At 36.4% G+C, this 13,597-nt stretch overlaps 1 protein-coding gene and 1 long non-coding RNA gene across 6 annotated transcripts; one reads left to right on the top strand and one right to left on the bottom strand.

Moving 5' to 3' along the window:
• Nucleotides 1-371: 371 nt before the first annotated feature.
• LOC110860265 (histone acetyltransferase p300) lies at nucleotides 372-3,723 on the top strand. 4 transcript variants are annotated; one of them, XR_004837237.1, is made up of 5 exons: nucleotides 372-470; nucleotides 2,306-2,347; nucleotides 2,465-2,762; nucleotides 3,042-3,266; nucleotides 3,554-3,723. XR_004837237.1 is itself a non-coding variant. In XM_035860134.1 (5 exons), the coding sequence occupies exons 1-4, from the start codon at nucleotides 554-556 to the stop codon at nucleotides 3,210-3,212; spliced, it is 636 nt and encodes a 211-aa protein (XP_035716027.1). In that variant the 5' UTR covers nucleotides 379-553; the 3' UTR covers nucleotides 3,213-3,233; nucleotides 3,554-3,723. The 4 variants fall into 4 exon arrangements, 1 of the variants encoding a protein (XP_035716027.1); XR_004837236.1 differs by having other exon boundaries at nucleotides 379-678; XM_035860134.1 differs by having other exon boundaries at nucleotides 379-678; nucleotides 3,042-3,233.
• Nucleotides 3,724-10,001: 6,278 nt separating this feature from the next.
• On the bottom strand, nucleotides 10,002-13,289 carry LOC110860253. Of its 2 annotated transcripts, none has more exons than XR_002548930.2 (3): nucleotides 13,150-13,289; nucleotides 10,337-10,504; nucleotides 10,002-10,229 (listed from the first exon to the last, which is right to left on the bottom strand). It is a non-coding gene; the product is annotated as an uncharacterized LOC110860253 (long non-coding RNA). The 2 variants fall into 2 exon arrangements; XR_002548929.2 differs by having other exon boundaries at nucleotides 12,969-13,281.
• Between the last annotated feature and the right edge of the window lie 308 nt (nucleotides 13,290-13,597).

Raw genomic sequence — 13,597 nt, 5'->3', positions numbered from 1 at the left:
CCCACGTGAAGACTTAAGCCAATCAAATCCTGACTCTCTTCATACCCCAACATAGAGTTGAGGGAGCAGGGTTCGTCACGTGGCCATTCAAATATTTTTGGCGTGTACGCCTGTTAAGTGTTTCCATAATAACAGTCCCTTGCTGAAAGTAAAGGAGGGGGTCGTGCAGAACTGATGTCTTTGATTTCGGGGTTTATTTCGAAGATACGAATTAGGAAGGGAAAAATGAGTAACAAGTCATATAAATTCGTAATTTGGAAAGAAACCTCGAAAATCAGCGTCATCAATTCTGCACGACCCTCTCCTACACCAGAGCATAATAAACCTACGAATCACGTCATCCCAAAAAAATAATCCACAATCGACATTCTCGTCAGTGGCGAGGAACAAATCTCAAACATTCAACCAGCAGGTTGAATTGTGCAGCTGCTCAACAATATTTTAAAAAAACTTGTCTTACTTATTGCAGAGTTAAGTATTGGATAATTAATTAATTAATTGCATAATACATTTTAGTAATTTTTTAACAATATTAACTACGTTCCTATAACTTATGTGCAAAAGTAGCAAAAATTTGAATTATGTCTCGGTATTTAAAATGATTTTAAATACTATAAGGGTAGCCAAGATTAACGATTATTTGTATATGGATTATCATCGATTCCTGATTGTAATCGGGTAAAAATTCTCCATTATTTTATATAAAAAAATAGTCTAAATATACGAGTATTAAATAGCGTGAGCAACTTATTGGTATCGTTTTGTCCGTCCGCCGTCTGTCCATAAGCAGGATATCTCCAGAAAGAGTTAACATAATCAAATTCCGTTGTGCTTCTAATTTCTAGTCCTCGGTCAAGTTCTTAAATGGGGACCATCAGACCACACCCCACTGCGCTGGGGGGTGTGGTCCAAAATGTAATCTTAATTTTCATATGGGGTGTCATTTTGAAGGAAATTTGACCTAGAGTTTAAGGACATTAAAATTTGTTGACCTCTTGAGGTCAATTGTCAAAAACACTTAATAGGCGGTCATTTTAAAGGATATTTCTATCGTGCCAGCGCTACTTTTTTATGGGTCCTATTTAACTGATCATAATTTAATACTACTTCAGACCATAATTAATACTTTTTTCCTGAATACTCCATCTCATCATAATGGAATCCAACTCGACCGTAACTGGAATACTAACTTATTCATAATAAATTCTTCGTCGACCATAGCCAAGTTATTGGCGAATTCTCTTCAGTTTTTCATGTCAGAGCAAGGATTATACAAGTATTGTGTAAAAAATGTATTTTTTAAACATAGTACTTGGAAATATTTCGATAAAAAGTTGAAAAATTTACGGATGAGATACATATCTGTTGATAATTGTATAAATTTATTCTAAAATTCGAATGAGACCCATTACCACTGCAAATTGTAATAAAAATAACCGAATCCGGTTACCTAATTTAATAATCCTTAAATTATTGCAATTACCCATAGAGAGATATAACTTCTATCAAAGTCATCTTATATCATATAAGACGATTTTGATTTTATTTGCTGCAAAGATAAAGGAATGTTTGTCATAGCTAAATTTTTTCGAAAAAGCATTTGAAATTCTCCATCACGGGTATCAACTACTTCAATCTCCGAGAGCCACCCATATCGATTATTTTGACAATTCCTTGACTGCAAACAAATACATAGGTTCATCTGCACATGTCCATCATAGTTTAAGACATAGTTTGTAAGCACATAATGCTATAAAACTTAAAAATTTTCACCCTCCACCCCAGGCTAAATGCATACCAATTTAATGGAAAAGCAACCGTGATAGTTCAGAAAAACCTATGTAGTAATTTGTGGATGACTAAAAATAGAAAAGTTTGTAAGGTTTATTCAAATTTCATATTTTAAAACGATTTTAAAGTATGTTTTTACTTATGGCAAAATCGAGTAATTATTATAAACAACCAAGCACTTTATTATGGTGAGAGAGAGTATTCAGGAAAAAAGTAATAATTATGGTCAGAAGTAGTATTAAATTATGATGAATTAAACATTTTCTCGTTTTGGGTATATTCGTTTGTACGAGTATATTTTGAATTATAATCGTTTGTGATCCTCCATGGCTATAATTGATTTGAGAATTTTGGTGGCTGGAAGAAAATGAAATCTAGCTGGTCCGACAGATTAATCTGCCCACTCATAGTCCCAGATGATACTTAATCCACAAACCTTGACTACTCTACATGTATTACAACCTTTTTAATTCTGTTACATAAATGTATAACATCAGCATTATATAAATTTCAGAATTATGAACACTGAAGAAGCCCGTGACGGAATCCATCGTTGGTAAGTTTAAAACCTTTAAATTATACTCTTCATTTGCCAAATCAACTAATTAGTGACTTATGTAGCTAATTGCCATTGACTAAAATCCATTAATTAATTGAAAACTGTTCCTTCTAGGGATGAAACTAACGTTGCAGATTTATCAGCCTTGCTTGAATCTCTCAACTTCCTGGGCGACAGGGGGAGCGGTGTCCCGAACACCGTGAACCATGGTGTTCCTATGATGCAAACTGCTCAGCGTCAGAACCAAGGACAACCTGTCAACAATGTTTTGCCACTCAATAATCAACTAAAAGCTGCCCCACTATCAAATATAGATCCCGCAAAGGGAAAACTGATCCAACAACAACTTATCCTGCTCCTGCATGCACACAAGTGTCAGAGACTGGAAAGTCAAGCTCTCAATGGTAAAGAGGTAAAATGAATGATTAATTATTTGAATTATTGTTAGGGGCCGTCCATAAATTACGTAATGCAAAAATAGCGATTTTCTAGACTACCCTCCCCCCTTTTAAGATGCGTAACATAGGCATGACATCATTGGAGAGTTAGACCCCCCCTCTTGCGTTACGTAATTTATGGACGGCCCGCGTAGAATTGGAGCTATTGAATTCTTCTTGTCATTTGCAAAAAATATGAACTGATATGTACACTTAAAATTTGTTAATGCATGGCTATTTTACATATTTTGCAGTGTACCCTTCCGTATTGTCGGTTAATGAAGGACGTGTTGGCGCACATGGTTACCTGCCGTGCCGGAAAATCTTGCACGGTCACGCATTGTTTGACCTCTCGTCGAATCTTATCGCATTGGAAACATTGTACGCCAGCCGACTGTCCTGTTTGCCTTCCGCTCAAAAGATAGAGTCAATCCAACTCAGAATATGTATAACCTTTTCTGAAGCTACACCGGGATCGAGTAGCGAATTATGTCCAAAATAAAGCCAAAAAGGATTCACATGACGCTTATGCTTCCGTTGAATGGCCCATTTGAAGAAAAATATTGGGGGTCAAAGTTCACACGAGCGCCTTGGTTTTCGCCCCGTGGAGGCAAAAGCAAGGGAAAATTTGCTCAAAAATTGAACTTCATCGTCAATATTTTTCTTCAAAGGGGCCATTCAAGGGAAGCATAAGCGTCATGTGAATCCTTTTTGGCTTTATTTTTGACATAATTCGCTACTCGATCCCGGTGTGGCTTGGAAAAAGGTTCCATTGTCAGCCAAAATAATTAAGAATCAGGAGCAGGACAATTTTAAAATAAACTGCTGCAATGCAGGGTACCCAAGTAGTGCAAAAATTCAGATAATGCGATGCAACATAAAGAGAATAAATAACGATGATTAAAGATCGCCGAAATCTGAATTAATTAAAAATAATATAATAACTGAGGTTTCCTTATTTATATCGAGCTACTCTGGAGAATTTTTTGCTGCCCCATGGCCTCGATATGTTTGGGTATGTCACAAATTTGCTTTAGCGGATAGGATAATGCTCGTTTTTCTTCGGTACGCAACACACTGAAAGTGTGGCCCCGCACGAGCATACAAATGCTCAGGTGGGGCCCGGCGTAGCCAGAAGAATGCGTTCCCAACGAGCATCCAAAAGGTCGCACAGCTCTCACGTCTGAACGATGCATCGGAGAGAAAAATGACAAGAGAGCAAATTATCAGAGAATTACCTTCCAGTGTCATCTTTTTTCAAAAATATTGATTTTTGAGTTTTTCCCATCGAAATCGATTTTTGAAAGATTGACCATGGTTAATGTGCAATAAAACTTAAACTTTCGCTATAAACATATTTGTTTTTTAGAATCTACAGGTCAAGGGCGATTTTTTTTCTTTGATACACTTTTATGTACAAGGTCAATTGAATGGGTGACAGGGCAATTAAAACATTTACTTAATATTTAGTGGTAAATACATTTGGCAAAGAGCTATATGCTCAGTCAATAGGACGGGGTGGCGCAATCGATAAAAGTCGCGAAGCTGGATTACTTGGTGCTAGGTTCGATTCCCTTAATATTATTAATTTTTGTACTTTTTTTACGCACATTTACTTGGCAAATTTTACCCCAACATACATATTTGACCTCGCACATACAAATTTGACCTCCCACCTGCAAACTTGACCCCGCACATACATGTTTGACCTCCCACATGCAAACTTGACCCCGCACATACATGTTTGACCTCCCACATGCAAATTTGACCTCCCACCTGCAAACTTGACCCCTACATACATATTTTACCTCCCACATACAAATTTGACCCCGCACATATATATTTGACCTCGCACATACAAGTTTGACCTCCCACCTGCAAACTTGACCCCGCACATACATATTTGACCTCCCACATACAAACTTGACCCCGCACATACATGTTTGACCTCCCACATGCAAATTTGACCTCCCACCTGCAAACTTGACCCCTACATACATATTTGACCTCCCACATACAAATTTGACCCCGCACATATATATTTGACCTCGCACACACAAATTTGACCTCCCACCTGCAAACTTGACCCCGCACATACATGTTTGACCTCCCACATGCAAACTTGACCCCCGCACATACATGTTTGACCTCCCACATGCAAATTTGACCTCCCACCTGCAAACTTGACCCCTACATACATATTTGACCTCCCACCTGCAAACTTGACCCCTACATACATATTTGACCTCCCAAATGCAAACTTGACCCCTACATACATATTTGACCTCCCAAATGCAAACTTGACATTAAAATATATACTTCTTCTCCCACATGCATACTTTCCCATTCCCATAACTTTGTTGGAGCGGTAAATACTCAAGAATACAGAATATAGAGTCCATATATCGTACCATTTAAAAATACATTAAGAGGAATAAGGCGTGTCAGGTACGTAGTATTTGCAAATATGTACATATGTATGTACATATGTATGCATGTATGTATGTATGAATGTATATATATATAGATATGTATAGATATGTATGTACAGTTGGATCAGCATACATGTACGCACCTTGGTTCAAGCCAATATCTTATTACAATTTTGCATTAGCATTGTTTAATGAAGGAATGACTTATGCAACGTTTTCTATTGTTTTCGTATAGACGGAACTTAACAAGTCGACTTGAGACATACATACATATTTCTTAGTGGAGGAATAATTCCAGTAAGATGACTCATTCTCGCCCCCATTTACACTGCCTCGCCCATATTGTACATAAGTAACAAGCCCATTACTTTTTCCAATAAAATAATTCCTTCATTTAACAAACAAGTGATAGTTTCAAAGACATTTTAAAACCTAAAATAAATTATTTTTGTAAAAAAAGAATCTTCGGTGACGCAATACGAATCTCGAATAAAAAAGCAAAACAAGGAATTTTTTGTTTTCAATATTACAGATATCGGATATGAATACGAAAATTTTTGACCTATACAAATTTTAGTTTCACATTGAGAAGTTGCGTCACCGTGGGCCCATTATCTTTAAAAATAACAATTTTTAGGCAAGTGATTTTTTGGCCCGACCGAACGGGTTGGTTTTGACGACGCAGCAGGACAAATTAAGATTTCTAATTTGTGTGAACCTGTGTAAGATTCTACTATGAAATGATTCTAAATAAAATATACCGCAAGTGTTACAGTAGTATTCTTGTGATCACATATTGCCATTATTTATATTGAACATAACCTGTTTTAAACCACTCCAAACAATTTATCAACTATGCCATTTTTGTTGATGGGCCCACGGTGACGCAACTTCTCAATGTGAAACTAAAATTTGTATAGGTCAAAAATTTTCGTATTCATATCCGATATCTGTAATATTGAAAACAAAAAATTCCTTGTTTTGCTTTTTTATTCGAGATTCGTATTGCGTCACCGAAGATTCTTTTTTTACAAAAATAATTTATAGGATTCTCGCATCTTCATTAGAATGGTCCATGCTTGTCCTCATTTTGACCAAAAAATAACCACAATCAAATATAAGATTAGTATAAAATATAAATATAATATAAATAAAAATAAACAAATATAAATATAAGATTAGAGCAGAAATTTCAGAGGAATTATTTGGTGCTATATTGATGCTCAAAGACTTTTGCAGCAGAGTGTAGTACCATCTCATCTTGTCACCTGGTTGTTTAAATATTATTCTCATTTACATTGGCTTCATACAAAGTTGGTGGCTGCACACATATATGTATGTATGTACATATATAAATACTTATGTATAAGAGCAGATTACCAACTCTTCCTTGTAAAAACATCTTCTTACAGTTTCTTATTCTTATTCTTCTGTAGGTCGAGGGTTAATTCTCGCTCGGGTTGATGCATACATAAAACTACGCATCTCGCCACCATTGGGTTAAATATAATTGTCTGCAAATTTTCATTATGTAAATAATTATAAATTTTCTAACCTGAAATGGATGGATAGGCGTTTAATATTTTTTTATATCCTCAAAGTAAAAAAAATAAGGGCAAGGTGGTAAAGTATAATTGTGTATTTTTTAACTCATAACAATCGACGGTCACAAACAAAAATTATTTATTCGCTATTGTTGTTTAAGTTATGTATTAAGTGGTGCAGGTCTTTTATGGTTTAGCCGTGTCCGTCGTCAGTCTGGATCAAATCGTCCCGGGAACAGTATGTATGTAATGTACGACATGTATTTTTCACAAACCGGTTTGAAATTTGCAGGGACGTAACCACCATTTACTTAAGATCACAAATTGGAAATAGAATTTGGAAAGGTTCCAAAAGGTCTTATTGAACGAGATAATTTTAGTGGATAGGTAACAGAAGAAATTTAAGTAGATGCGTGGCGTTTGTGGCCTTTCGTAAAACAAAATTTTGCCATACGCCATGTCTATATCGATAAGGTATGGATCAGGTATGTAGGTTAAAATTTCGCGAATACCATTTGGACATGGGGCAGAATGAGACGTTGACATGGTACATTGAGACAATTGTGTAAAATGACATAAAGCATAGTCCGAGTTTGAGAATTAAATAGTAAATATTTCTAAAAAACAAAGTAACAGCTTCGCCCCTTTTTTACGCTTCGTTATATGTAACAGTTTATTTTTATTGCTTTAAACGTATACTTGACGTCATGATTACATATACAACAATATGGAATCTGAAGGTTGTCCTTAAGCAGTACATACAAAATAATCCTTGCACCACATTAAATTTGCGTTCATTCCATTTTCCTCAAAGTAGCTGTTCACACTTCCAAACTAAATTCCCAAAAAATAGCTCGGAAATGAAGTTTGTTTTCATTCTAGGAGCTCTACTTGCATTACTACTTGTCGCAGGCCATCAGGCTTCATCCCACCGATGGGGCGGAGTAAGAAATAATCTAAAAAATTTCAAAACCCAATTTTTTAAAAATAAATCTGATTTCAACTTATACAGATCATTCCCTGCCTCCCGATAGGCGCTAGATGTCAGCACATTGAATTTGACTGCTGCCCCAGGCTAAAGTGTATCGCGGACCCTGCAGGTTATTTCTGTGTAAAGCGGTTCTCACATAATAAGTGAATGAGGTCCTCCCAATTTCCCACTTATTACCAAACGGGGTTTAATTAATACCATGATGCCTGAACAATCCGGCGTGACCATTTTTTATAGTACTTTACAATGGTTACAATAATTTTATCAAAATCAGTCTAAAAATCATTTTGGATAATTTGTTAATTTCTGTAATTGCAAATAAACGAAATATTTATGTATAAGTAGCGAAGAAGCCGCACGAGGCTTCTTTAGCATCCCCAGATTTCACACAGATAACAAAATACGTCACAACCGTTCCCAATATCTTAATTAAACATAAACACAAAATTCATAGAAATCTCAATTCGGAATAAATATTTAGTGCCCCACTTACATTGAAAAAGGCTCCGTAATCAAAGTAAAAGAAATTAACGCTAATTTCCACCTAGTGAGATTTAATTTGAAACACGCTCAGAATAAGGCCAGCTTTGGGATAATTGAAATTTTCTCGTGTCTTCCTGGTGGGTAAATTCAGGTAAAATTGCCTTTGATAATTCCTTCATCCACAACTAATCCACATTTCTGTCAGCCAGGTAGTAAATATTAATTTAATATTTACTACCTGTATATAGGTTGCGAGAAATATATATTTTCAAATTTTTGAAATTCGGCCCCACCCATTAGTTGTCGAGGTCACAAGGTCAAAAAAGTGAGATTACATTTCTGTACCGAATTTTAAAATTCTAAAACTGGATTGGCAAGGTCATGGTACACATTATTGGGGGATAATCAGGTCATCGTATCCAGCGATTATCTGGCCGCACCCCTTCATTTGGGTCAATATGGGGGTGGTCAAAGGGCAAATACAAAGGATTAAAGTACAAAAATTGTCCTACCTTCGTTATTTCTGAAATTAAACAACGCCATTACCCATAATTTGGCTGATGGATCTTATCCGATTGACATGACGTTATCGTACACATGGCGACAAGGGGGTGTGGCCATCGGCGCTTCTGTGAATACCCAACTGATATATGGCATACGACATATCATTCTTCTCAGCTTAGTGAGGGGATCTTCATAGCATAATCGAAATTTCAAAACCACACCCCCCAGTGGGTGTGGTCATCAGCGACTGTTCCATTCTAAAGAAACTACGTCATGTGATATATCATTTTTCTCAGCTCCATGGGGAGATCACGGCTGAATACTTGAAATTTGGAAACCACACCCCCACTGGGTGTGGTCATCAGTGACTTTTCCATTCTGACGGAACTACGTCATCTGATATATCATTCTTCTCAGCTCGACGGGGAAATCACGATTGGGTATTTCAAATTTGAAAACCACACCCCCACTGGGTGTGGTCATCAGCTACTTATCGCGTCTAACGAAACCATACCATGCGATATATCATTCTTCTCATCTTGTGAAGAAGATCACAGTGGCATCATTCACTAAAAAAACCTAACCCCCTGGGGGTGTGGCTGTTAACACAAATGCACGGCTTAGAAACCTGATCATGAGACATGTCATTTATCTTGGCTTGTACAGGCGATCACGTCCCACGATTGAAATTCAAAAAGTCAAACCCCTTATGGGTGTGGTTGGCTACACAAAAAAACACGCCTATCTGGCGGGTTATGTGACTTGCGAAGCAAAACCCTAATAGTTTTATGGCAAAGATTTTGTAAAAATAAGTTTTGTTTCCATGCTCACTTTTCGAGATAAGCCTAGCTTAATCTGAGTACTGGTAGTGTACCCTTATAAGGTGCTATAGCAACGCCCATACTCTTAGCAACTTGGTAAAGAATTTCTAATACGCGTCTTTACCGAGCTCTTGGTAATTACTCGTCCTACAAAATCAACAGGGTAACTAGCCTTCCACCGCAATATTTTGAGTTATCTTCATAATTTTGGTAATAAATTCATACGAGCTGGTAATTATTTCCTTCAAGTTTAGATAACACTCTTTACCATAATTTTAACCAAGTGTAGTACAATTTTTTTCCGTTGTAGTTTTCCGTTCACAGCAACAGACCATGCTCTCCCACAAATGACACGCAAGATAAACTACTTAAAAAACTAATCAAACCTCTGAACTACAAACTAACTAAAAAATGAGTCATCCACATATAGTAAAAAATATCATTTTTTAAACATTGCATTTTGTCTTTAAATTTGTCATACGACATACATATGTACTCTTTACATCTAAATCTCATCTTAGGATTACAAATATTAATTTAATTTAATAAGTACTTATTAATTCAATTGAACAATTTCAACTGTTTAACTTAAAGAAAACCATCATTAAGCTCCCCCCAGAGATCTTTTCATTTTTACTTCATCCTGACAGTTTTTGTCATCTCTGCCCTACAAATTATAAAAACGTAAAAAATATGTACATTTGTCCATAAGCTGTATTATTTCCTCTGTAAACTATTAATGAGTTAAATCCAGTCATAACCATATGTACATACCTTGAGAACAAGGAGCTGAAATTCCTCCGTGGCGAAATTCCTCACGTCCCACTTGATCCAATCTGCCCGAACTTCCATTTCATACAAACAACGTCCTTCGTTTGGAGAAAAGTTTCCCAACACCGCCATCGACTGGTGACCCGTCCCGTTAAACAACTTACGGCAAATCTGGAAGAAAAATTGAAAACTTTGGAAAAATGATGCTAGGGGAGATCCATAAATTATGTCACGCAAAAATCGCCATTTTCTAGACCCCCCTCCCCCCTTTAACATACGGTATCATTGGAACCTTATACCCCCCTCCCCCCTTGCGCATGACATAATTTATGGACCGTCCCCTAATTAATATTGAATATATGTACACCCTGTTGAAAAGTTTGTACAATGTCTACTTGGATTTTTTTTTGTTTTTTGGCTGGATTTAAAAATTAAATCGCCTTTTTCGTCAGGCAAAAAAATATAAAACAGTCATTGTACAAACTTTTGTAAAACCCTATATTTTAAATAATTTAGTAACAGGACATATGTATTGCGGTGATTTATTCTGCCAGTATGGTAAAAATTTGTTATCTACCCGTAGTAAATTTTTACCCGGGTTGGTGTTACGTGAAATCTTAGAGTTGGAGATATGTAGTATCGTCATGGTAACAAATTGTTACCATTAAGGTAGAATAACATATATACAGTCCGCATGGGAAGGTCCATATATTACGCCATCATTTTACTAGGTGGGTGGTTTATGTCTTGCTATTTTCCCATGTTCAAATTTCCTATCCCTTTATGCTTACGTTGGGTGGGTGGGTACAAGAATCATGAATGTTTGATGACGTAATATATGGTAGCGTTGCCGGTGAGTTCTAAATGAGTTGAGATGAGTTGTCGTTAAATGCATTATAAAAAGGCACTACCATGTGACAAAGTAAATTTTGAGGCATTTTTGAATTTGGGGTAGAATGGTAGACATTTGAAATGCATAAAAAAATTGCAAATTAGTAGTTTTGAGCCCTGCTTGTAAATGAGTTTTAAATGAGCTCAAAACTCATTTATAACTCATTTACAAATCAATCTTAAAATGCGAAATATATAAATTTTTGTGTTGTTTGAAATTTATACCATTCTACCTCAAATTTATCTGGGAATTCAAAAATGCCTCAAAATTTACTTTATCACATGGTAGTGCCTTTTTATAATGCATTTAACGCCAACTCATCTCAACTCATTTAGAACTCACCGGCAACACTGATATATGGATGTCCCCCATGGTAAATTATAAGATTTTTTCAGCTTATTCATCCCGTAATTAAAGAACGTCCGGGAATGAATGGGAATGGTCTGAAAATGTGGTCATAAAATCACAATGAGTTATCGGAATTTTAAACTTTTTGCATATGTATAATACCAAATACGTACCTACATAATTTAATTAATAGCTAAGGCCGCCACACCCCCGTTGGCGACTAGTTCGATTTTCTTGCGAAGATTTTTCATTAAATTTTTTCCCGAAGTTTTTGCCACTTCCGAGGTGATTTTCTTCCATCGTCCTTTGAATTTTCGAAAGGTGTCAGGCACATCTTGAAGCCGGGAGTATACTGACTTAGAACGTGCCCAGAATTTTTCGATTGGGCGGAGTTGGGGTACATTAGGTGGGTTGATATCTTTTGGTACGAAATCAATATTTTTCTTTCTGAGGTACTCGGTCACTTTCTTTGCATAGTGACAAGTGGCGAGGTCAGGCCAAAACAAAACTTTATCATTTTTGTGAAACCTATTAATAAATGCTTCCAATCCAGCCTTGACGCAATTTTTCAGATAAATATCTTGATTGATATTCCCTTCGAGAACTACCGGGTCTGATACATGTCCGTGACTGGAGATGCATTGCCAAATGCAATATTTCTTTGGAAATTTGTCTTTTTTTCGTACTTTTTCTTCATAAGCCACTTCAGAGGGATCCGAGCTATGAAAAAAATGACGCCCTGGAAGATTTGAAGGGTCAACCGGAACATACGTTTCGTCATCCAGGATCACTACTTTTCCACGCATTTTCTTCAACAATTTTTGACAGCAATCCTTGATCCGACTTTCTTGTACGGGCTTGTAATTTGGTGCAGGTTTTTTGGTCCTTGCTTTGATTCCTAATTTATGGACCTTAATTTCCCCCAGGTAGCTTTTGGAAATTTTGACTTTCCTGGCAGCTACAGCTACTGACGTTGATGGCTTGGTTTTGAAAATTTTTTCAATTCTATTTTTCACTCGAGTGGTCGCTAGCTTCGCCGGACGACCAGCTGGCTTCTTGAATTGCACATTTTCGGAATCCTTGAACTTTTTTATGTAGGAATACACATTTGAACTTGGAATTCCTTCCTGCTTAAAAAAGTTCCAGGTCACCTTGGAGTCTCGGTTGGCTGTCGTGTTGTAGAACTCCATCACTCGTTTTGCTAACAGCTCCCTTTCAAACAAGCTTCTTCTACCCTTATCCATTTTTGAAATTTAAGAGTGATATACCAAATTGACCCTAATGAAGTGGGCTTTCAGAAATTTAAATTATTATAGTTCGCGGGTTTATTGATTTGTCAATATACTCGCTAGAGCGCGCATTCCCATTCATTCCCGGACGTTCTTTACTACTCACGTTACACAAGATATATTTTTATCTTGTATCTTATATCTTGTATCTTGGCCAACCCCGGTTATATTACGGAATACACAATTATTGCTAATCTATTAACAAGCCTCTCACTAAATCAAGGTGTATAACACAAGTTTTGCGACATCGTTCCTTTAGATTATTCAAAGCCAATAAATAACTCAACTGTTAAAGTTCAGGTTAACAAAGCACTCAGCTGGCTCAAAAGTTATGTAATTTATATGAACACAAAACTCGTCTCCGGATGATTTTAATATGTTTGAGCATAGATACAACACGGGTGCTGACCAGTGTAAGCATAATTTGGTTTAAACTGAGGCTGTATCAAATTCATGCGTTCAACACATGTATAACTTTACTCAGCAACATAACCACTGCATAGGAAGAGTTGACCACGAAGTACATATGTACTTACCACTATATGTTCATGAAAAATTTTTTTTACGTACGTAAGGTTAGGTGATCTTAAATTACTCATTTCGTAGATACATACGTATGTACATACGTAATAGGTAGACAACTCTTACTTATTAAGAACTAGGAACAGTTGACCACATTATACACAAGCGAGAATAAAGCATTGCTATACAAAGAAATGCTTCATTGCCTTACAT

This window comes from Folsomia candida, unplaced genomic scaffold (assembly GCF_002217175.1).
Source record: "Folsomia candida strain VU population unplaced genomic scaffold, ASM221717v1 Fcan01_Sc030, whole genome shotgun sequence".
Classification (NCBI taxonomy): Eukaryota; Metazoa; Arthropoda; class Collembola; order Entomobryomorpha; family Isotomidae; genus Folsomia; species Folsomia candida.
The sequence above is the reverse complement of the archived record's forward strand: the minus strand, read 5'-3'. Positions and strand labels throughout refer to the sequence as shown.

Bases quoted from the DNA above. Each gene is read 5' to 3' on its own strand.
- LOC110860265 (XM_035860134.1), top strand. From the start codon at position 554: ATGTGCAAAAGTAGCAAAAATTTGAATTATGTCTCGGTATTTAAAATG. The intron at 679-2,305 runs GTAAAAATTCTC...TATAAATTTCAG, and splicing joins CGATTCCTGATTGTAATCGG to AATTATGAACACTGAAGAAG. The intron at 2,348-2,464 runs GTAAGTTTAAAA...TGTTCCTTCTAG, and splicing joins CGTGACGGAATCCATCGTTG to GGATGAAACTAACGTTGCAG.